At 41.6% G+C, this 23,388-nt stretch overlaps 1 protein-coding gene and 1 long non-coding RNA gene across 4 annotated transcripts in view; one reads left to right on the plus strand and one right to left on the minus strand.

The window, feature by feature from the left end:
• The window catches only part of wts (serine/threonine-protein kinase warts), a 264,916-nt gene extending 242,978 nt beyond the window's left edge, over positions 1–21,938 (plus strand). For both annotated transcript variants that reach the window (XM_075896365.1, XM_037424377.2), the window contains one exon: positions 11,933–21,938. In XM_075896365.1, coding sequence (XP_075752480.1) covers positions 11,933–12,391 — 459 coding nt within the window. In that variant the 3' untranslated portion in view covers positions 12,392–21,938. The remainder of the gene's footprint in view (positions 1–11,932) is intronic.
• LOC142818090 (uncharacterized) overlaps positions 1–23,388 on the minus strand; it is a 31,466-nt gene that overhangs the window by 3,731 nt on the left and 4,347 nt on the right. For both annotated transcript variants that reach the window (XR_012895553.1, XR_012895554.1), the window contains exon 2: positions 2,635–2,872. This is a non-coding gene — a long non-coding RNA (uncharacterized LOC142818090). The remainder of the gene's footprint in view (positions 1–2,634; positions 2,873–23,388) is intronic.

Consider the following 23,388-nt stretch of genomic DNA (forward strand, 5'->3'; position numbering starts at 1 on the left):
AACACCAATGCAAAGTTTTTTACTCTCAAACGATTTAAGGATTGTTTCTTTCTGAGCTAGTAAAGCAGTCTGCGTCGACCTGCCCTTCATAAAACCATGTTGAGATTGAGATACTATGTTAAACTTCATACGAAAATTTATGAGTCTTTTAAAAATAATTTTCTCCAAGCCTTTTGAAAATATGGGTAATATAGAAATTGGCCGATAGTTCGTAAGATCATTCTTGTCTCCTTTCTTATATAACATGCTGACAACGGACATTTGCATTTGTTTTGGAAAACAGCCTGTTGATAGGGACCAATTATAAATGTGAGAGAGCATGGGAGCTATGATATCGATTGCATGTTTGATCGGGGAAATCTGAATACCATCTATGTCACGAGCACTGCTCTGTTTTAGCGTGGGAAAAATTGAAACTATTTCTTGATCATCGGTTGGTCGAAGAAAGATGTTCTGTGTCTGTATTGTCATTGCGTCAGTTATAGCTGTCTGCGCTGTTTGCGTCGGTTGTGGAACGTTTGTGGGAAAATGATTAAATCTTTCTGCGAGCTCTAAATCAGTAACCGCTTGACCATCTATATTTATTTCAGTAACCCCAGGAGAGATCGGTGTCCTGTGAAGCAAAGCGTTAAGTTTCTTCCACAGTTCTGCACTGCCTTTGCAATTGTCTGCATGGAATTGTTGATTTAAGTAATTTCTTTTTTCTTTCTTGATAAAGGCGTTCGTCTTATTGAGGTATTCTTTAAATGCGGTTAAGTCTGACGCATCCTTAGTTTTTAAAAACCTTCTGAATAACTTTGATTTCTTTTCGATCATTCTTAAACACTCGTGATTGATCCATGGTTTGCGACTTCTACGGCATTTCTGTAGAAGTTTTTCTTTAAACTGTCTAAAATAGACTTTTTTGAATATAATCAAGAATGTTTCATAGGCTAAATCTGCAGTTTTTGAGTGGTATACCACACTCCAGTCTGTTTGGGAAAGGCTCGTGCTGAATGCTGTTAAAGTGTGAGGTGTGATATTTTGCACTGTTCTAGCGGGCAGTGTTTGGGACTTCTTGATTGCACTCTCCGTAACAAACTAGAGTGCAAAGTGGTCGCTGATGTCACAACATATTACACCAGTCTCTATCTTATCTTTGTTTACGTTAGTAATAAATAGATCGATTAACGTTTCTGAGGTAGGTGTGTTACGTGTGGGAGTTTCCGTTACTATATCGTAGCCACTTGACTCGACCGCAGACACAAATGTAATTGCGACAGCAGACGACTCCAGTATGTTGATATTAAGGTCACCGCCAAGAATAAGTTTTAAATTGTTGTCATTTACGTAATTTAATAATTCTTCAAGGCTACTAATAAATGTATTCACAGATGAATCGGGTGGTCTGTACATGACAGCATATACGTAATTACGTGTAGTCAAAGTTAAGCACTCAATGTCAGCACTGACATAAGAAAATTGTGGTATTATTTGAGCGTCTATGCAGTTTTTCACTAGAACCATGAGGCCACCACCTTTTTTCTTTGTTCGGTTAAGAAAGAAAGTATTATAACCATCTCGCTTGTAAATCTCGACGTCTGAAGTATACCAAGTTTCCGTAATCATTATTACGTCCAAAGAAAAAGAAAACGTATCTAAAAAAATAGATAGATCATCTTCCTTGTTCCGTGCTGAACGAATGTTTAGATGAAGGCAGCACAGACTATCGCTACACCGATTTCCTATAAGATTATTGACGTCACAAGGTGATACCGCCGTGGCGAAACAGAAGCTGCACCGCAATTCCGGATAGCGTTTTTAGGCAATCTTTTCAATGTCGCTTGCGTCGCGAATGTGCAATACATGTGAGCCTTCATCCTTTCGTGTGAGAATACGCCCATCATTCGTCCACAGGAACCTCCAGTTCGCTGCTTTCTTTTTAGCTATTGCCGCTCCAAGAAGCTGCTTTAGGACTGGGCATAAATGTTCATTGATGAACACAGGTGTGTTAGAGGCGTGACCGAGGCCCTGTGTCGAGATGCGCGTCTTCTTTGCTTTCTGCAGCACCAAATCACGTTTTGAACGGCTGCGGAATTGGACTATTATGTTCAGTATTGAACTGGCATTTTTTGCTGGTACACGGTGACATTTTTCAACATCATCTTTGGTTACAGGCACATTCAGCAGTCCGCTGATCCTGTGAAGGGTATTTCCAAGATCTTCTTCAGCAAGTTTGGGTATTCCCTTAATCTCAAGGTTACATTTGCGGGAGTATTGCTCAGATGCAGTTATCCTCTGCTCTTGTTGAGACATTTGTTTCTTGAAAGCTTCGCACTCGGTTCTCAACTGCTCATTAGCGCTTCTGAGTGACTTGTTATCCCCCACAAGATCCGCCTTCTTTTTCTTTATTTTCTCAACTTCGTCGTTCAAAAAGCTCACACTGTTTTTTAGGTCTCTTATTTCCTTTCTTAGCTCTCTTTCAATTGACGATTTGAATTCAATCATCTCCTTTCTCATTTCTTCTCGCAACTTCGTTAATTAACTCATGACTACAGCAATACTTCACACAAGAAATGTATCACCTCCTTGGCAGCAGAAAGGCAGCAAAAAGAATAATCTTTGTTTAGTATGTAAAAAAAAATGAATGCAAACCTGAAATAATTGAACACAGGCGTGTGAGGAACAAGCTTTCGCTGCCCCCGCTGCTGCCAAGTGAAGTGCAGACCTCCGCTGTTACTGGTTTTAAAGACGGTTCCCCTGGTGTTGCTCCACGGCGGTAGCTTTTTTGCTTCGTCAGGGCTTGCCTCCCGAAACGTGCGACGCAGTCAGCGATGGGTGGCAGCACAGCATGTGACGATGTGCCGACGATGATCAGCCGTTGAGTTGTCAACTGAAATAATCGAACACAGGCGTGTGAGGAACAAGCTTTCGCTGCCCCCGCTGCTGCCAAGTAAATTGCATGTCATAAAGCCGTAACTTGGTCATTGGCCACCAGTATCAAAATCACGCCACACAGAAGTAATCCTTACAAGGTTAAGAACAAGACATACACACACAACACATTCATTTCGTTTGTCTGGGGGAGATCCACCTTTGTGTGATAAATGTGGAGAAGCACTCACCGCACTTCACATTCTGATCCAGTGTAAAGAATTAGACACGCTGAGAAGACAACACTTTCCGTTACCCTAATGACAACAGATACCACTCCATCGTGCAATGTTCGTCGGTAGGGAACCACCTTTGCACATAAATCATTGTTAGCTTTTTTAAGAGAAGTTCATACTTTTCATATCATATACCCGGGCATTCGGTAGCATGACCTCTCCAGAGAGGTCTCCGCTGCGGCGGCTACACTCAACAAAGCACTGGCCTCGCGGCCCTTGGACGCAAGGGTGTGAACGAGTGAGGCACTTGTGCTAATGCCATGTATGACCATCGTTTTTATTATCACAAACTTTTGTCATCCATTAACACCACACACCTTTCACGGCATGTTCACGATTTTGTTACTTCTACGTTTTTGCCCGCCTTAGCGCGAAGAATTTTATGGCCCTTATACAGCCGCTTATTACAATCATTGTCCATATCTCTAGTAAAATGAACCGGCGCTCTTTGGCCATGAAATGGCCCTTGCGCCACAAAACATCAATCATCATCAATATCTATTAGCACCAACATACTACTCTAAGAGATGCCAATACTCACATAAAACAGAAGAATACTCATTCAAGACCACTACAGTAGACTCTCTTTAAGGCGAACTCAAAATAACCACGATCATTTGTTTGTCTTATCAGAAGTGCCCCAAAAAACAAAATGCTAACATGCCAAGTATGCGCAAATATGTTGCTTTAAAACATTGAATGAAGTACACGTATAATTGTAAGGAAAGGAACCAAGAAAAGGCATTTACTTGGCTCTGCGTGCTAAATCTATGCTTTAAAGTTAAGTATTTAGATTAGTCTAATGGCTACTTGATTTTGTAAGTTGATAATAAATATGCTCATGAATAAATTGGTACCACAATAAAGCTATAGCACGACCCTATTTTGCCGATCAGAAAAAAGGTGAAAAGGAAGAGACACAGTTTTCCTTCAAAGCATGAAAAATTTATTCTTCTGTCTGTTCACCTTCTGAGAGGTCGTTTTACTGGCTTTGCTGTCCCTTTTGGATACACATTCATAGCATACCGCTACCTTGACAAAGCCAGTATATGCCGAGTAGCTTATGAAAGTCTGAAGCTTTTTTTTTGAGGTTTGAATATTTTATTCTCAGCCTGCAGTAAATTTTCCTGAATGACATGCAGGTGAAGATCTTTGTTTATGTTTCTCACGATCTTGGGCACACAAAAAAGGCATGAAGCAGGCATATTTAGTGTGCAAAATGACCTGCCTTTGTCGTGCACTTTAACAATGAAAATGGCACATCACAATTTGCTGCATTTCATTAGGAGCAGATACAACGCGTACAGGCCCTATGCAAAAACAACGCCAACGGACCACAAGTACTCAGGTGCCATTGTGTGGTGGCAATGACAATGCATTGAGTCAGTCCTTTTACGGGAGTGTTAGTGCTGCATATGCGGTTTCCATTTCACGTGATTATAATGCACAGACAATCTTTGTTCCTGTGTTGACTTTCATTTGGCTTTTATTCATCCCCCTTCCTTTGCATCTTCCCCTCTAGCCAAGATCTTGTGTTCTTTTGTTCTCTATTGTACTCCTTTTCGGGAAGGAAAACACGAAAGGACAAACAATTTTTGTTGCTTTCTTTGTTGATAAAGCTGGCTCTTTCTCTACCCAGGCTGACCTTTCTTTTCTTCTTATCTTGTTTTCTCCGTCCAAGTCACATTATGTTGTCGATTTGCTTGCAGTATTTGTGCCAGGACGTTTTTTTTTATTTGCTTTCTATGTATACGTCTATCAAGACTATAATGTTCGTTGTGTAGAATCCTCATCGTTGTTGATCGCTGTGAGAGTTGGTCTTAACAGAAGAGGCCAGTTACGCAGTTTGTTTGAGGCAAATTTTTTTTTACTAATCACACTCTTGCGCCAACTGTGCCAAAGTGCGCCAAATTATATTTACTGGGCCATCCTGATAATATCCATCGTGATAATATCCATCCTGATAATATCAACGAAAATTGCACCAAACTGCGCCAAAGTCGGATTTGGGAGCGTCTATCACCGGCAATAGCCACGTCGGCACGTCAATACATATACACCTTGTTCTTGGGGCCACCAAAGTCAAAGTCACAATCACGTACCTACTTAATTTCGCTGAATAAACTGCGGTCACGTGTGTGTCCTGGAATTCACGATGCTTTGTTAGGTGCCGACGCAACCCTGTTGTGCAAGTCTGCTTAATGGGGAAACGTGCTATCTGCAAGGGCTCGTGACGTCTAGTCGAATCGGTAGCGTGAAACTGTGCTGGCGATTCATCAGCGGACATCATCTGTTCCAGGAACGCAACGCTGCTGATAGTTTGTTTGAAGAGTTGCGCGGCACGTAATAAAGCAATTGTCACTAATAACTGCATGTGGGCCGCCAGAATGTCAGTCATGTTTATGTCTGGACACACCGATCTAATTTTCCATGCTTTGCGTCCGCAGAACAACACGTAAATAGTGGCAACGCTTTGACACCTTCATTCTATACTAGGCGATGACGACTTTTCTTGGCATTGGAGCAAAGGCTACAGAGCCAAATCACGGGCATCCTACCGCCAGTGGATGTAGTTCATCAAGAGCGTCTGTATCTTCATTGTGAAATATAGAAGTTTCCCCCGTTATTTTCTACCTGCAGCTATCTGAGACTGGATGCAGCTCCCACCATTAACTTATTCGTTGTCACTTGGCGTTATTGAATACGCAAGAAAGTCCCGTCTTTTTACGTGCACCTCGAATGCTAAACGACGTCTGCGTCTACATGAAACGCTTTCACTTTCCATAGCGTTACGAGATGCGCGCCAAAACGGACTACTTTGCGTAGTGATACATGTGCCTCGGCCTTTGTAGCTTTCTCTTCAGTGCCAAGAAAAGTTGTTGCAGAGTATATATATGAGTTCCTGCCCACGGCAAGTCATCTTTTCACCCACTTTTCTTTCTTCACATTTACTATACAATTCGGTCTAATAACTTCCCCTATACCTTCCTTGGCATTATTGTCTGTTAGATATCATTAATATTGTGGCAAAACATAAAAAAAACGAGCCCTTAAGTATACACTTCTTTCCTTTGTATATGTATGTGCGTGCATGCGTGTGCGTGCATGTGTGTGTGTGAATACTGTAGGGCGAGAAATACAATCATGAGTGAATATGAGAAATGCAATCATGAGTGAATATAGCAGGGCGAGAAATACAATCATGAGTATCGCAAAGCAAACATCCGTCTAAACATAAATAGTTCTCAGAATATTTGAGAGCAAGAAAAATCAAACAAAAGAACTCTTATTCAATATTAGTAAAAAATACAGCAACAAATACAACATACAATCCAAGATATATATATGACACAATTAAACACGACGCAAACATTTCAAGGGATGGCTGTAGAACAACGCCATTGGTTAGGTTCTTCCAATTAGGGACTGTCCTCGGAAAAAATGAATACTTGAAACGGTTATTTCGAGACTGAAAGGGTGTAATAGAGAGGTTATGGCGCTGCCTTGCTGAATACCCGGAAGGGAAAAATAATAGTTAGAATATAAAATATGATAGTTTGAAAGGTATGCGAGCCTCGCACAAATGAAACTTTCTAATGGTACTTGTTTCAGAAGCACGTCCAGGCGGGTGGTGAATCTTTTGAAAGCTTCTTGAGAGACCTGCAGTTGAAAGCGCAGAGTTGCAAGTTCGGAATTTGCAGAACTGCTGACGACCAGCTTCGATATGTGCACTGCCTCTGTAATCTCCCGAGTTGTCTGTTTATTACTTCTGGAGATGATGCTAGTTTTTTTCAAACGTGCACTCTTCGCAATATGCACCGATGTGTGAAAGGGTGTCAGTGTGAGAATCAGCCTCATGTTTTATCTTAGATTGACGCACCTACCAGTTTCTCCAATGTATAGAGCGTTTCAAGATAAATGAAGCTTGTACACCACCCCTGGGGCGCAGTCAACAGCTTTGAAATGGTGATTGATGCCGCATCCTGTTGTTTTCTTCTCATTTCTCTCCTTAATTTTTTTGCTTACACGTGTACATATTCGTTGCAGCTGGTTAGACACTGTAAAAACTATCTTAAGGAACAAAATTTGAAGGGCAAGAAACAAGGACCAAGCTAGCGCATGTCCTGTGTACTCTTTTTTTCGGTCCTTGTTTTTTGTGCTTCAGATCTGGTTCCTTAGTGTCGTACAAACTCTCCCAAGCTTCCATCCTTCTAAAAACTACGCTCATTCCAAATCAGCCCGCCATATTTTTCAATCCATGCGACATCTTACGCACATACGGTATTACAGATATTTTCTTGTTATTGACCAGGTTCTTTTTTTCTCCGCTCTTTTCTTTAGTGATTTGATTAACTTTTCACACTCTCTGGTCACTACATGTTCTGGGAAACCACCAGCCGACCTACTTGTCCGCGCACCAGCCGACCTACTTGTCTAAAAACGCTTTCCTTAATCCTATGGCTGCATGTCTTCTGGTGAGCCGCCCCCAAGCACGAAGTGGCTATTCCATCCTTCTATATTTAGAGTGGGCTGTCAGTAACTTATGTATCATCATTTCATCCACTTTACAACAAAAAGAAGTATCTTGTTTGAATAGGAAAGCATGAAGAAACCTTTGCGTTGTATTACCTGGTTTTTGTGACCACGGGCCTGTATATATGTGTGAGCTGACGAGAATAAAGATTAGCTGCGAGTGTGGCACCCGTCCTTGGGTTTTGTTCGTTTGGTGTCTTGTGTTCTTGTGTCGTTCAATATTGGCTCCGCCAAACAAATTCATTTTGCTTTGTTTATTGCATTATTCCTTGGTAACTTTTTTCTGATGCAATTCCACTGCTTTATAGAGGGTCGTACATAAAAATTATTCAAAATGCTTCAAAATCGATGGCATCGCTCACTAGGCAGAGGTCACATGGTTTTAAATTTTGCTGTGGGGCCCGCAAAATACTGCATGTGTGCCATTTACAGCTCCACTGTAAAAATTGTACATCGTCTGGCAAGATCAGACAGATGAAAAAAAAAAAAAAAAGCTCTGATGGAAAGCTTGCTGGTACCTTCTTTTGTTGTTCGAAGGTCTGTCACTTCTCTCATGCAGACACTGAAGTAGTGCCCAGTCAGAGTTTGTATTACCAATAAACTTTGAGTTGGCCTGCAAAATGAGAAATAACAGCTGGTGGTGTTTTTACATACTGCTCAATGAGCATGCATAAACAGCAATCAAGAACTGTTGGCGTGCATGTAATAGAAGCAGTTGAAGTTATACGAATAATCAGGCGCAGATGAGATTCCGCAATCAAACACACGGCATGGCAATATCGGTCTTTAAATGCATTTTGGTGTGCCTGTGATGAGGCACATGGCAATCACAGACGTGAGCACATCGGAGGCTCTTGTGCTTTTCGGAGAGAATCCACATTCCGTCACACTGCTGAGCTTTTATTTTATTTTAAGTCAACTGTGCAATCTCATGTCCAATTGGAACACCTGGTCCTTGTGGCAATACAATAATGCTCAAACAAGGACTGCTGTGAACGAAGCAAGGAACATAGTCAAGAAAATAAATAGCAGCCCACACGGCAAGCAGGTTCAGTGGCTATGGCAAGCACGGTACCGGAAACCACCGATAGCTGCCGGTTTGCAAGTTATGTTCACCTGCATTACCAAATTAGTTGAAGCGCTGATTGTGTTCACTTTTTGAGAAAATGAATCTTTTTTAAAATGAAAGTGTTTTATTTCGGGGTTCACCACAGCTCCACTGAAATATTTTTGTCATGGATGTGGTGTAAAATATAGACAAACAGATTGCAAAGAAAGAAGTTCTGTTGGCTGGTGTCGAACCTACAATCTCTCCTCTCACAGCATGCGGTGCGTAACTACTTGACCACACAGTGTACATTGGCGAGCTTGCTTATAGCAAGCAATTTATATACACCATATACCGTCTTCAGAGCTGAGCAGCTTAAGTGTGTTTTCGTCATCAGTAGCTAGATGGTGCTCCTAGTGTCGTTGCCCTATGCATTTTGATGCACCTGCGCCTCTACAGGGCGTGGTTACTCGTACGCACGCACTTATTTCACGATTTGTACGCTTTGTACGTTTTGTGGTTCCACCACAAGTTTGCCTTGAAGTTACAGTGGTTAAAGAGTGCACGAAGGTCACTTCACTCACTGCCACAGCCGCATTAGCAAAGTGAGCACTCTGTTTGCGGTAATCATGAGTGTATTAGTGCGTTCGTTTCATGCGTCTTTCTTTGTGCTTGAGCAGCACGCCTCAATTGTCGAGCTGTGACAGTTGTTAGTCTGCGCTTATCCTATGTATGCTGATTTCATGTGTTCTTCCTGCTTGAGGTGTAGCCTGGAAGTTTCGAGCTGCTTGCCATTCTTCAAAAGGCAATAACATTTGTTCCCTTAGCACTCATTCCTTCGCCCTTGCGGCAAAGGAATGAATGCTACTTTGTCATGGTATACCGATTTCTAGACAGAGGGATCAGCCACGTTCTGGGGCTGCCATTCCTTGTATGTATGTACGTGACTGCCTGTAGTTCCACCTTTGCCGATTGCCCACTACACTCCATCACGAATCCACCTCTTCACCGACCATAATGTAAATACTGTTGAGAAGTAGCCAATATGAAAGTTATAGAACCATAGATTGTCCTACTGTGTTCATCCCTTGTCTGTAAGCGACCGCCTATAGTCACACTTTTGCAAACTGCCCACTAATTCGTCCTTGGAAACATCCCACTATGCCCCATCACCGATCCACCACTTCACCGACCATAAAGCCATTACAAGGAAGGGAAAACGAAAGCGACGTATAGCTACCACTTACAAATAAGAAAATTTCTTGTATAAATATATACAGTGTTTGTCACGTCTTTGATGATGTAGAGGGCAATATTCGCGAACGGTTCATGGTTTAGCGATGAAAACCCTCCAGCACTTCGCCCCACTCATCATTATTCACTTTGTGGATATGCTGTGAATTTTTTTTCCTAATTAAGCTGGTGGTTTTGTATGTGCTTCCAATTCTGTCATCATCGTGTAAGGCCTTTTATTAGTTTTAGTTTAGTTTACAGGGCCAGTAAACAATCTAGAAGTCCAAAAATTGTAATAAAGAGAAATATGCATACTTTTCCTATATGAACATGCTGCCGCTAGAATTTTGTGAATATGTTCTATAGTAAGGAATTCGCAAGGGTCAGATCAAATTTTCACACGACCTCACTGCCCTTTTTGCCAAAAAGAGGGGGAAGATGTAGCTGTTGTCACGGCTCCACCCAGCAGTGTGACATGATGTTAGCTTTATGTCATCGCTGCGCAGCCAACGACCAAGCAGCACTTCTTCCACATGAGCATGTGTCATGATGGCAGGGCGCAAGGCGCATCCATCCCTTAGCAGTAAAGACGCCTGTATATCTCGAAGTTTTTCGCGCTGACAACACCGCTTTTTCCGGTGGTCTTGAGATCTACAAAACAGCAGAGGGCAGCACAGGAAAATGAAAATGTGGACTGCGCGACCAAAACTGCATCACAGCAGGGCCAAAGCACTGTTTCGTAGGGCAAAGGACCACTCGATGAACAGCAAGTTGCTCATGGGCGCGTTTGCGTCACTGCTGGTCTTAGAGGGATTGGTCAGAAGCAGGGAAGCACGAGGATTGTTTCTCCAAATGGAAGGCTGCGCGGCTTGCAACGCTGCAATAATAAAAATATATGATTGCTACCGTCTACTGTACGGATGGTGAGCTTGTTTTGGGGTGTGTAAAAAAAGTTTGAGCCTGTTTATTGGCCCCATTAACGAACCTTTGCTGTACTTACTTGCATTGTAATGGCAGAAGCTAGCCAGAAAGTAGAGGTTGCTCTCTTTTGTATAAATTGTAACAATTTTCGGCACCTAAGCTTATCATCTTTTTATGTGCCCTGCAGTATTATGTGGCCGTGCATGACTTGAGAAGCTCTCAAAGCACACACTCTCAGGCATACTGTGCAGTGAAAAGAAAGCAAGCACAAATTGGTGCAACTAGAAGAAAATACTAGACTTGTGCAAATAGTAAATTTTAGGTTCCAAGCGAATAGTCATTTTGATTGAATAATTTTAAATCGAATACTATTTATCTAATATTACAAGAAAAAAAATGTGCATATTCGTCATGACCTAACTCGTTTTTTAAAATTTATAACAAGGCCTGTGCAAATATCTTTTTTTTTTTTTTTTCAATGAATGTAGGAGCAACTTTGAATTATAGCAGGATTTGACGTCAGAGAGAAAGCAAGTGGTAACCTGTAAAATATGTTAAGTTTTAAAATTTTCTAAACCTCAAGCATATAAGCCTGTGTAACAACCTTTTAAACTTAAAAAAAAAAAAGATAAATTGAAGTGAAGCTTCACAATAGTCGATTTTCTTCTGAGTATGTATTTTCACGGTTTAGCACTCCTTTACCGCTGTCAAACATTCGAACGAATACATCTTGACAGGTGCTTTCACTGCTTAGCGCCTTTTATCTGCAACGAAACCATCTTTACAGGGTTTATATGGGGGCTATTATAACCTGTTTGTTCATCTCTTAATACTTCAAAATTTTCAATAATCTATATTCAAATTGAAGTGAATTCGAATACTGTAATATTCATTTGAATATTTGAAGCATTCAATTATTCACCTAGAGAATAAGAAACAAAGGACTAGGTGCACTACTCTGGAGCCAAATACAGAATCGTGGAAAGCTGGAAAAGATGCAGTGTTGTGTGATTTTCTCAGCGACAATGGATGTGTGGTATTTGTGCAGGTACTGAACTGGGAAACAACTCTGCAGATCCCAAAAATTGCTCTGCTGTCCTCCGAGAGCACTGACCTAATCCTGCGGCTCTGCTGCGGTGCCGAGCAACGGCTTGGCCGGAATGGGGCGGACGAGATCAAGGTGCACCCATTCTTCGCTTCCATTGACTTTGAGGGAGGCCTGCGAAACAAGCCGGCTCCCTATATTCCCAACATTCGCTACCCGGCCGACACATCCAACTTTGATGCCGTCGATGACACGCTCCTCGACAAGCCCACACCTCCTGCACCCGAGCCCAATGGCAGGCATCCGGAGCATGCATTCTTCGAGTTCACCTTTAGGCGGTTTTTCGACGATGGTGGACAGGCATACCCTGTTCGGGCGGGGACGGGGGCTGCCCTGGGGGTCACGGGATCGCAAAGCAACGATGAGAGCCTGGACGGACAGGGGTCACCGGTTTACGTGTGACCCTTCGTGGACCGAGGAAGTCTTCCAAGGAATTGATTTTCTCTGTCGTGGTGTTTGCAAGTGTGCTCGGTCACAAGTGCTACCTTGCCATTGCTATTGGTGCTACCACATGGGTGGGCTGTTGGCAGACAAGTCATTGAGAAGGTGTAACGCTTGCAGACGTGTTAGGGAAATGCTGGTCATTGCAACATGCCACAAAGATGTCTTTTGGATGGTGGTGCTTGAGAGATCTCCAAATGTGCTGCCAAAAGAACCTCCCATCTACATCACAGTGTAAATTATTAATAGCCCATGCACCACATCAGGCTAAAGTTGTGGTGGGCTGCTGTCAATCCTGGTGAATCTATCAAAATGATTGATCTGTTCAAAGCAGTCAGACAACACCTGCAATAAGGCAACATTATTTAGAGACTGGCCTATCTAAAAAACGAAATGCCAACGGGTGTCTCTCCAGTCTTCATTTAAATCGATCAAAAAAAAAAAAAATCATATGCTTTCTGAAAGGATACCGCCACAAGGATGTCACAACTGCGTTGCGTCAAAGGCTCTGTCTGGATTTGAAGAGTTGCTGTGCTGTTAGTGTATTCTTTGTTTTAGGTCTTTCTTTTTGCGTTGGGAGCAAAGCAAGGCCAAGTCTCAATACTTCACTTGGGAAAGAAGACTATGTTTCAATTTCGCAGTTAAAAAAAAAAGTGTTCCCGCCCTTACACCTCTCTACTGACTTACTTCGATGGAACTATTTTTTTTTTAGTCACTGTGAAGATGCGCTGGACTGTGATACATGTTGAGGCGGTTTTGTGAAGGACATCGCCGTTTGCCACGTGTGTGCCGGGACAATGACTTTTCTTTTTTCCCAGTGCATGTCTCGACGGGGGGCATAAAAAAGACGCCATTGTTGTTTGTTGTTCTATAATGCTATTATTATTAATTATTATAATTGCCTCTTGTATGATAGCTTCCGCCTAGCTACCTCTCCTCTTGAGGAGTCCAAGCCCTTTGTGTTATTTATTTGAATTGCAAGGTTTGTGAGTGCCTTTACTCCCCGTGTGTTCTCTTTTGAGGTCTCGGTGTGTCGTTGTTTCTTTGAAGGGTTGGGAGGGTGCCGCAGGATCGAGGCCATTTTCAGCCCTGTAAAAGCAAAGGGCCTTCTCTCACTCCAGCGATGACACTGCAGCCCACTGCACGTGTGCCTATGTAATCTAGCGTGAACAAAGTCTAAGTGAAGGCTTGCTGCTAAACTTGAGGGCCCCATTCCTGGCCACCACAGCACCTTGGTGGCATTGATATGCTATGAGCACTCAAGTGCACATTTGAAAGAGCCCAAGGTGTAACGATTTCCCCACTGCAACATGCCTCATTATAACATAGTTAAGCACCAGAAATTATATTTAAAGATCTAGCTCGATCTTGTTACATGTACATTTTGTACGGGGTGTCCTAGCTGTCGAGCATCAAGGTTTTAAAATGTGATAACTGTGTTGTACAAAAAATAAATAAAATAAAAGGGTGGGGCACATTGTTTCTAGTTGCCCATAGCAAGACTCATGATACAGCTATGAGTAATTTCAAATTAGATAATTACAATAAATATTGTGACACCTAATTAGGAATATCCGTATGGGGGAACATCTAATTGCCATTTCCAGCTACATATTGGTTGCATGCTAATTTTTTTGCTGCTATGAGTGCCAGCATCTGTCATGATTTCTGGATGGTTCCCTTCTGCACCTCCTTACCCATCCCACTCACAGCGCTAAGTGTGGCCTGACTTGGTGAACAATGTCTTGTGGAGATGGCTAAAAGGATGTGTGTGCACCTACGAATTCCTCATTGACCCTTTTATGATTAGGAGAGTACTTTTCGAATTGAAAAACATCTAACAATTTGAATATTATTAGCAAATCAAAATACTGTCCTTGCAGAGTGCATGTGCTTGATTACTGGGACATTGTGCATCATAACAATGCATTCACACGTCCTCATTGAAGCTCTTTCAAGCAGTTGCTCGCTTAATTTGGCGGACATTTTTGTTTGATCAAACAAAGGCACCTGAGGAACTTGTCTCGGGTGCATGCTAGGCAGCAATAATTCTTGTGGGGCAATGTCTATTTGTTGGTTGTTTTGCCACAGGTTCAGCTGACATGTGCTAAGTAGAACCAGTGTGGTTGTGTATAAGTGTGGTTTGCTGTGCAAAGATTTCGTGATTAGCGGCTCTCCTTCAGTTGATACACAGCACTTGTGCCTTGTGCAATAACGTCTTTGTTGGAGCCCGTCCAAATCGTATGAGCATTTGGAACAGGATTCACATTTTAAGCTGAGATGCAGGCAAAGAGCTCGCCTGCGGTGACACAGGAAGTGTGGCGGTTACAATCAATTCAATCATTAATGGCAGTCGTGCCTGACATGAAAGATTTCATGATGTTGTCATCACTTGTGGTAGCAAGTGGCTCGATTCTCGTGATAGGAAAGAGTTAGGTCAGCTTTGGACAAAGCATCATCTTTCTTTCTTATATTTTTCATTTGAAGATTAATAGAAAATTGATTCGCTATAATCAGCTTTTGCTGTAATTGCAGTGATTTTTTAAAGTGCCTATCTTCTCACTTTTTCCATTAAGGCAAGAAACCTGGAAGAATGTTTTATCACTGTGTAGACTGGTGCAGCGTTAAGGCAGGACTTAATACGATTGAGCTGTGTAAGGCTTTGAACAGTTTCGAATCTGCCGGTGTTGTGTTAAGCAAGTGAATGTGCTTCTAAGAGAAACCTGATGTGTTGTTAGTGTGCCTGTGCATACGTGCCAAATTTGGATTTGCAGCCAGCTGGTACATTCTGCGTAAAGAAAGCGATGATCAAGTGGCAGCGATGTTGCCATTCTTAGCTTGAAGTAAACACATATTAGTGAGGGCAGACACCAAAAGTATTTGACTTCATGACTCGCTGTTATTGCTTGCTTCGATAACGAAGACCTTATGAAAAAGTCTGTCTTTGCAGTGTCATGCACCTTGTACCACACACTGGGAGCTAAGCTAGTAGTGGCCTTTGCAGTAGGGGTGTGCAAATAGTTGAAACCTAAACTGTGCAAATCGATTTGCAAGACACTTTTACTCGTAGAAAAATGCAAACACTACACCGATCAGCTGCAGGAAGAAACCTGCACTATATTATGCCAAATTTATTGTACAAGTAGACAAACTGGTTTCATTTGCCACATCCCCTCTCTCACTTACTGAGCTTTTGAAGATATTTCACCGGTATTCAAGTGTAGTGGTCATAGCGTAGCATTGTGTATGAGGTAGAGCACATTGTTACTATAGATTATCCACAATATAATGAAACAAAGCCACCACAACAGTTGGGGAGATTATGATGAATCAGCTGCAGTGTACATTGTGCCCTCCGAATTCAAGGAGCTTGCTTAAACCAGGAATAAACTGCAAGTACGAGATCAGCACTAATGAGTCCTGTGATGTTTTCGGGAATGGCAATGTGGTGTCATTGCTTCCCGAACATACCAAGCTACTATTCGTCCTACGTGAAAATGTCAAGGAGCTGCAAGTGTGGTACTAATATAATTTACCCTATCTTCTTGTACATAACCCACCTTAAAAGGGAGGTGGGAGGGAACGAGCTCAAAAGAGCTTTTTTGTAGGGATGTAGTTATATGCAAGGAAATAGAGTAATTTTAAGGTTTAACATATTAGAATTACAAAAAGTTGTAGGGGCTTTAAAATGTTCTTTATAGATTTCAATGTTACTCGCTGAGTTTATTATAGTGTGCAGGTTTCAAAAATGCAAGTTTTTTCCTACTACAATGTGTAGTTTTTAGATTCCGTGTGCCAGTTTAGGAGCCATAGTTTATCTAAACTAAAAAGATTACGAACTAGCTAAGCACATCATGATTGATTGATATGTGGGGTTTAACGTCCCAAAACCACCATTTGATTATGAGAGACGCCAGCTAAGCACATCAGAATGACCTCGAGTGAACACAGAAAGTAATAAAACAAGAATGGATGTTTTAAGCCCGCCAAACAAATGTTGAATATTTGTGACGAATCCCAGCTTGACGTGAACTCATTGGCAAATGTTCAACATATCATATCTGTTTCAAACAAGTTTACACCATCCGTTGTTTTCTTGCATTTTGCATTCAACATTGTTTTGATGTGCTTGTTACTTTGGAACTTTTTTAGTTAAGGTAGGCTATGACTCCCAAAAAGCACATGGAATATTTGATATTTAAAAGTACATACAAACTGCAAAAACAGTTGAATATTTGCAATTTGCACACTCATATACACAGATGATGTGTAGACATCATTACATAATTACGCTTTGCACCAGTCTTGCTGACGCATCTGAGGCTCTTGCTTAAAGCAGCACTGACACAGAGCTTTCGTACCTTGCTTTTTTTAAAAAGTGTGTGCAATAGATAGCTTATGGCTCGCTTTTTACGGCTGGAAACCTCGTTTGCGCAACTGTATAACTGTTGTTTACTTAGACACATTGTCAGAGTGCCCAGTCTTAGTTTTGATTTCAAAAAGCACCGAGCTAGGCAGGAGAAATTCTGGTGACTAGGTAAACACAGTCGGCCATGTGACCGTGCAAGACTGTGACGTGGCACTGCACTGACCAGCCAACACAAACTTGTGATGTAGAACACAGACGAGCGCTGACTTTCAACTTGAAAGTCAGCGCTTGCCTGTGTTCTTTGTGTCTCCCTGTTTTCATCTAAATCATGCTAAACCTATCCGAGTATGTACCAACTTGCCCAAGTCAAAATGCTATTGGACGTAGGTTTGTTTATGCTGACACCACATGGTTATTTGCATCACGAGGGGCTCTACATCTCGCTCAGTCGTACGGTGTGCACTTTAAAATTGACTTTGAATATGCTCTGGGCTATATTTGCCTTTGACGTTTCATATATGTTGTGCATATCTCTCCATGAATCTATCTCATTCATTATCTCGCCTTCAAACTTTTGTGTCAGTGCTTTTTTATTATAGTTATGTGGGCTCTGAAAATTTAGATCATTTGGTGTTCTTTAACAAGCACTGACATTGCGCAGTACACAAGCTATAGCAGCGATAAAGCCCGCAGCTTTTAGGAAAGCAGCCAAACACCGTCACTACTACTAAAGTTGACCTTTTCTCGAGAAGCAGTGTTGTACAATGCATGAGGTTTATGTGCTTTATTTGCTGAACTTAGTTTTCTAATGGTTGGTGAAAAAAAATACAGCGAAAGTCAGTGGTGCTCTATATATTTTAAAAATTTTCAGTTTGATTAGCACTATGAATTTGCGTCAAAGTTAAAAATTTGCTGTTTGCACACCCCTATTTTGCAGCTTTCTTTACAGCAACAATGTGGACATTTCTGTCAACGTAATCTTTTTTACCCTCCTTGAAAAATGTTTTTTTTTTTTTTATAAATTTAGTGGTATGGTGGGCTGATTGTGTCATTCTGCACACTTCATTGAACAGCTGTTTGTTTCTCATGTTGAATAATGTAAACATCATTCTAAGCTTTGGCCATAATGTGTAGAAACAGTAGTATATTGTTTTTTAATGCTTTCAGTATGTAATGCACGTAATAACATCCCTCTCTTCAATGCGACCTGGTCAAGTTTAGTTTGTGCACTCTCATGAAGACCACCACTGTCTAGTATTTATTTTGCGCCATTCGAGTCACAAAGACCAACTGAGTGGCAGGCCGGTGCATGGCTGTCGCCTTACAACTCTCAAGTACAATAAATTGCGATGAAACTCTTTTCAAGTCAGGTTGACACACCATTTACAGCGCATCTTGTTTCACACCATTGGCTTTCATAGTTCACTATTGTTTTTCTAAATCACACTAAGTTGAGAAATATCAGTAATGAGCGGCTCTGTGCAGCTTGGAAAGTGCGCACATTTTGAGTGTTTAAATTGGCAGCTCTGCCAAAATTTTCTTCTTAAAGCATGCTTTTTCATATGCCCCTATGGCAGATTTGAATGCTTCCTAAGAAGAAATGGCAATTTGGACCTGACAGGTCCTTTAAACAAGGTTGCCAGAAAAGGCTGGAACAAGACTCCTGTACCTTTCTTTTGCTGCAAAGGCAGCGTTAAAAGCAGCATATCCTAAATCAATCAAGGGCCTCTAGATTGGTTTTCTGCAGCTAAGTATAAGGGATTTTATTTGCGCTTTTGTGGATATAAATTATTAGGTAACGGAAAACAGAAGAGGATGAAAAAGATTCATTATGCCAAACACATGCGTACATCATCGCTAAAGTACTTAGTCGCTGGATCGAATTTCGGCTGTGGCGGCTGCATTTTCGATGGAGGCCAAAATGCTGTAGGCCCATGTGCTCAGATTTGAATGCGGGTTGAAGAACCCGAGCTGGTCGAAATTTCCGGAGCCCTCCAGTGCAGCGTCTCTCATAATTATGTGGTTTTGAGATGTTACACTCCACGTATCTATTATGCCTACTTTATTACATGCACAATGCTCTTACCCGTTTTTCTCAAGCTTTAGGTGCTCTCATGCTTGAACTTCAAAAGGAGATTATTCGGGTTGTGTGGCTCCGATTTGGTGTCCGATTCTTGCACTGCTTAAAAAACTACTTGCATTTAGGCACTGGCACAAGATCAGACTTTAGGGCTAGGCATCTGAAAGAAGTAGCCCTATGTAACCAACCACTGGTTATGTTTGTATAAACCAAAAATGCATGTGCTACAGATACTTCATTCTTGGACGCTGCTGAAAAATGGGAACAGGTTAAAGCTTGTGTCTAATACAAAGTGCCCTTTCTTGAACATGGTCAGAAAGTGTTGCCGGTTCGTGAGAGCGAAGCAGTATAATGCTGCATGGAATTTGCAGTGAAATTTCAAGGCCATCTCGTGTGCTCGCTCTTCTGTCAACGGATCGCAACATGCCCATACAGCCCCACTGGGCTCTACAGGGCAAAAATCTGCGCGTTTTAATCAAAGTGCGCAAGGCCGTTATGCAGGCTAACAAATGGATGTAGCTTCTTGCCCCCGTGACATACTTCCCCCATGCACTCGCTCAGGCAAAAAGAGTGAAAACACTTGGAGCGTGTGACAAATCCTTGTAACTTTGCTTGTGTGTTCGAAAAATTCTTTGCGCCAGTATATTCATGAGGCAATCAACTTTGGCTACTCATTCGTTGGTTACTTCGAAAAGTGCGACACCTTGCTTTTAGTGTGTTTTGTTAATGCTTGCAGGACGACAATTTTTAGATGGAGTACAAAGAAAAAATACCGTTAAAAATGCTGCAATTATTATTTAATTGCAACTTCTTATTGCTGCACTCACACTGTCTTAGAGCACTCTTTTTTTCCTGTCACTCTTCTCACCCATCATCCGTCGTGCATAAAATATGCATCAGGACTTGCAATCATTTCCACCTCTCTGTTCATGCATTCTTTGGCACGCACGTCTTCTTGGGACAAGCTTTCTGCTCTTAATTGAACGTAAGCATGGGAGAACAAGGACTAACTTAATGAGTAAGATACCTCAATCTGTTGATGCTGTGGTAGAGCTATTTAAATTTTACTAAGCATTTGAAAGCATGTAATGTTTACAATCGGCTCTCTACTCGTGAATCTACAGTGTAAAAACGCGATAGGTGTCTCGTAGATATTTGTGGATGTGCACTGCATAGACATTGTCAGCTAATTGTCACTATTTCCTTAAGGTGCCTTAATGTTTCTATTAGCCATAGTATTCAATTCCCAAGAGGGGGTTCAGGTTTTTATGCATTTTGGCACAACATGACAGCTGTGTTGCTGCTGCATAAAATTCACTGCTGTCTGACAGCATGTGTCTGCAGAACTGTGGGACACTCAAACGGGCGTTGACTTAAGCTGTGCGCTTTTTTGTAGAAACAGCTTCTAGTCTACAACTTTGGCTGGTCTTAGTGAATGTGCCGTGTTGCTTTCATGTATGACCATGTGGGGTTAAGGGTTTGAAAAAATGAGTGCATATTTCATATAACACCAATTCGCTCAATCAACCATTTTGATAAAGGTGTTTTGTTAGTGCAGTTGAAACTGCTCTTCCTGTAAGAGAAATTTTATAGGTAGGAACGTTGAAGGTTGGGCTAGTGTTCTGTTCACTGGGATGCCTCATACTGCAACTCCACTGCACAGAATTCGTGCTGCATGTCAAGCCAAGTGCATTTGATCTGTAAATGTCCTTATGGAATCCGACAGCATGTTTAATCATGCTGAGACTATGTTCACATTGTAAAAACGTTTGCATTTATTTTTCATGAGGCATTGCTGAATCCATTTCATGTCTTTGCATGAACAGTGTAAAAAAATTTCATTTTAGAGCATCTTGTATCATTGGATGTCTATGCAGTTTTCATTGCTGACAAAATTTTTTGTGTGTTTACAAAAGCTTTGTACTGAAATACAAAAGCTTTGTACTGAAGTACAGTAGTGATGCAAGTTGTAGTATTGGGAAAGCAAATAATGCGTTCTGTGCAATTGACAAAACATTCAATCCAGTTAGGTGTATGTCAGGTTTATGGCTGACTCAGTGCACTATTTCTGCATGAAAAAGGCTTAATTTTTTTGTCAGTTTATGTAGCAATGTTAACAATGCTGAGTCATGCATCATTTAGCTAAATTAAACAGTGGGTTCTCATAAAATACAGACTGTGCTTAAAACTGGCCTAAACAGGCTTCCTGCTCAAACCCTGCCAATCCTTGGTAAAGAAGCAATGTGCTAAATCCTTGTACTTTCTATTTGAATTGTAGCCTTTCTTTTTCTCTCTCTGTCTTGTGCCTTGTGTACATATTGTACATTTTTGGTTGAACATGACTTGGTTTTTTCGTAGCTTCTCTTGTTTTATTATTTTTTTGGAAGAACCCTTTTTTCTTTAGGTCCGTTCGATTCGCCTGCACCACATGAACCAGTTCACGAGGTGCTGCACTTTGCCATTCGTTTCAGCGGTGCAGCATTGACAACCTCTGAACCCTGCCATGTGTTTCAAAAGGTGCAGAAGAGGTGCAGCACTGTAAACGCGGTGTATTTTTCCAAGATGTTTGCGCCTCATAAACTGTCCACATGTGCGATTCGCCATCGTTCAGTGTTAGCTGAACGCTGTAAATTAAGCGAACAGAAATAAGGCCTGCACCTTGTCGGCATGTCCGGTGTCACGCTGTGCCTGAATAGCTGAACTCATGCGGCACGTTTTCTGAACTTCACGTGCACAGCCGCGAAATGGTTCCGATTGGTGCAGGTGATTCAAACGGACCTTTTCTCTCTAGGATAGTGTACATATGAAAGCGGGCTTTTAGTCAAAACAAAGAAGCCTTGTACAGTTTCCAGCCTCGTGTTATTGCGAGAATCTTTTATAAAGGCTTTTGTTTGTCATTTTCTCTGGATTGGCATACTGCTGCATCACTTTTTCTTAAGTGCTTGGATCTTTACATCCTTCCTTTCAACACAATATTTTCGTCGCTCCAAAAGTCTTTCTTTTTCTTTTTTTGATCTTGTGACACAAAAGTAACAATAAAATGAAAATTCTTCTATCAATCATTGGCTTGGTGTTTTTTGTCATTGCTGCGAGTGTATGTTGACAGTATCAATATGCATTGCAGATCGTGTATGGCCATAACTGTAGTGGCTGAGAATGTGGAGAACTGAGAGATAGAGTACACCATTAGTATGCATTGCAGATAGTGTTTGGCAATAACTGTAGTTGCTGGGAATATGCAGAACTGAGAGACAGAGTACACCATTAATATGCATTACAGATCGTGTTTGGCCATAACTGTAGTGGCTGAGAATGAGGAGAACTGAGAGATAGAGTACACCATTAGTACGCGTTGTAGATCGTGTTTGGCCGTAACTGTAGTGGCTGGGAATGAGGAGAACTGAGTTGAGTTCAGCATTAGTATGCATTGCAGATCGTGTTTGGCCATAACTGTAGTGGCTGGGAATGAGAACTGAGAGATGGAATTTAGCATTAGTATACATTGCAGAAAGTGTTTGGCCATAACTGTAGTGGCTGGGAATGAGAAGAACTGAGAGATAGAGTTCAGCATTAGTATGCATTGCAGATAGTGTTTGTCAATAACGTAGTGGCTGGGAATGAGGTGAACTGAGAGCATTAGTATACACTGCAGAAAGTATTTGGCCATAACTGTAGTGGCTGAGAATGAGGAGAACTGAGAGATAGAGTACACCGTTAGTGTGCATTGCAGATCGTGTTTGGCAGTAACTGTAGTGGCTTGGAATGAGGAGAACTGAGATAGAGTTCAGCTTTAGTATCCATCGCAGATTGAGTTTGGCCATAACTGTAGTGGCTGACAATGTGAAGAACTGAGAGATAGAGTACACCATTAGTATGCATGACAGATAGTGTTTGGCCATAGCTGTAGTGGCTGAGAATGAGGAGAACTGAGAGATGGAGTACACCGTCAGTGTGCATTGCAGATCTTGTTTGGCAGTAATTGTAGTGGCTGGGAATGAGGAGAACTGAGATAGAGTTCAGCATTAGTATACATTACAGATCATCTTTGGCCATAACTGTAATGGCTGACAATGTGGAGAACTGAGAGATAGAGTACATCAGTAGTATGCATTACAGATAGTGTTTGGCCATAGCTCTAGTGGCTGAGAATGTGGAGAACTGAGAGACAGAGTACACCATTAGTATGCATTACAGATTGTGTTTGGCCATAAATGTAGTGACTGACAAGGTGGAGAACTGAGAGATAAAGTACACCATTAGTATGCATTACAGATAGTGTTTGGCCATAGCTGTAGTGGCTGAGAATGAGGAGAGCTGAGAGGTAGTGTACACCGTTATGTATTGCAGATCGTGTTTGGCAGTAACTGTAGTGGCTGTGAATGAGAATGAGATATAGTTCAGCATTAGTATGCATTGCAGATTGAGTTTGGCCATAACTGTAGTGGCTGGGAATGAGGAGAACTGAGAGAGAGTACACCATTAGTATGCATTGCAGGTCGTGTTTGGCAA

The sequence above is a fragment of the Rhipicephalus microplus genome, chromosome 5 (assembly GCF_043290135.1).
Source record: "Rhipicephalus microplus isolate Deutch F79 chromosome 5, USDA_Rmic, whole genome shotgun sequence".
Lineage (NCBI taxonomy): Eukaryota > Metazoa > Arthropoda > Arachnida > Ixodida > Ixodidae > Rhipicephalus > Rhipicephalus microplus.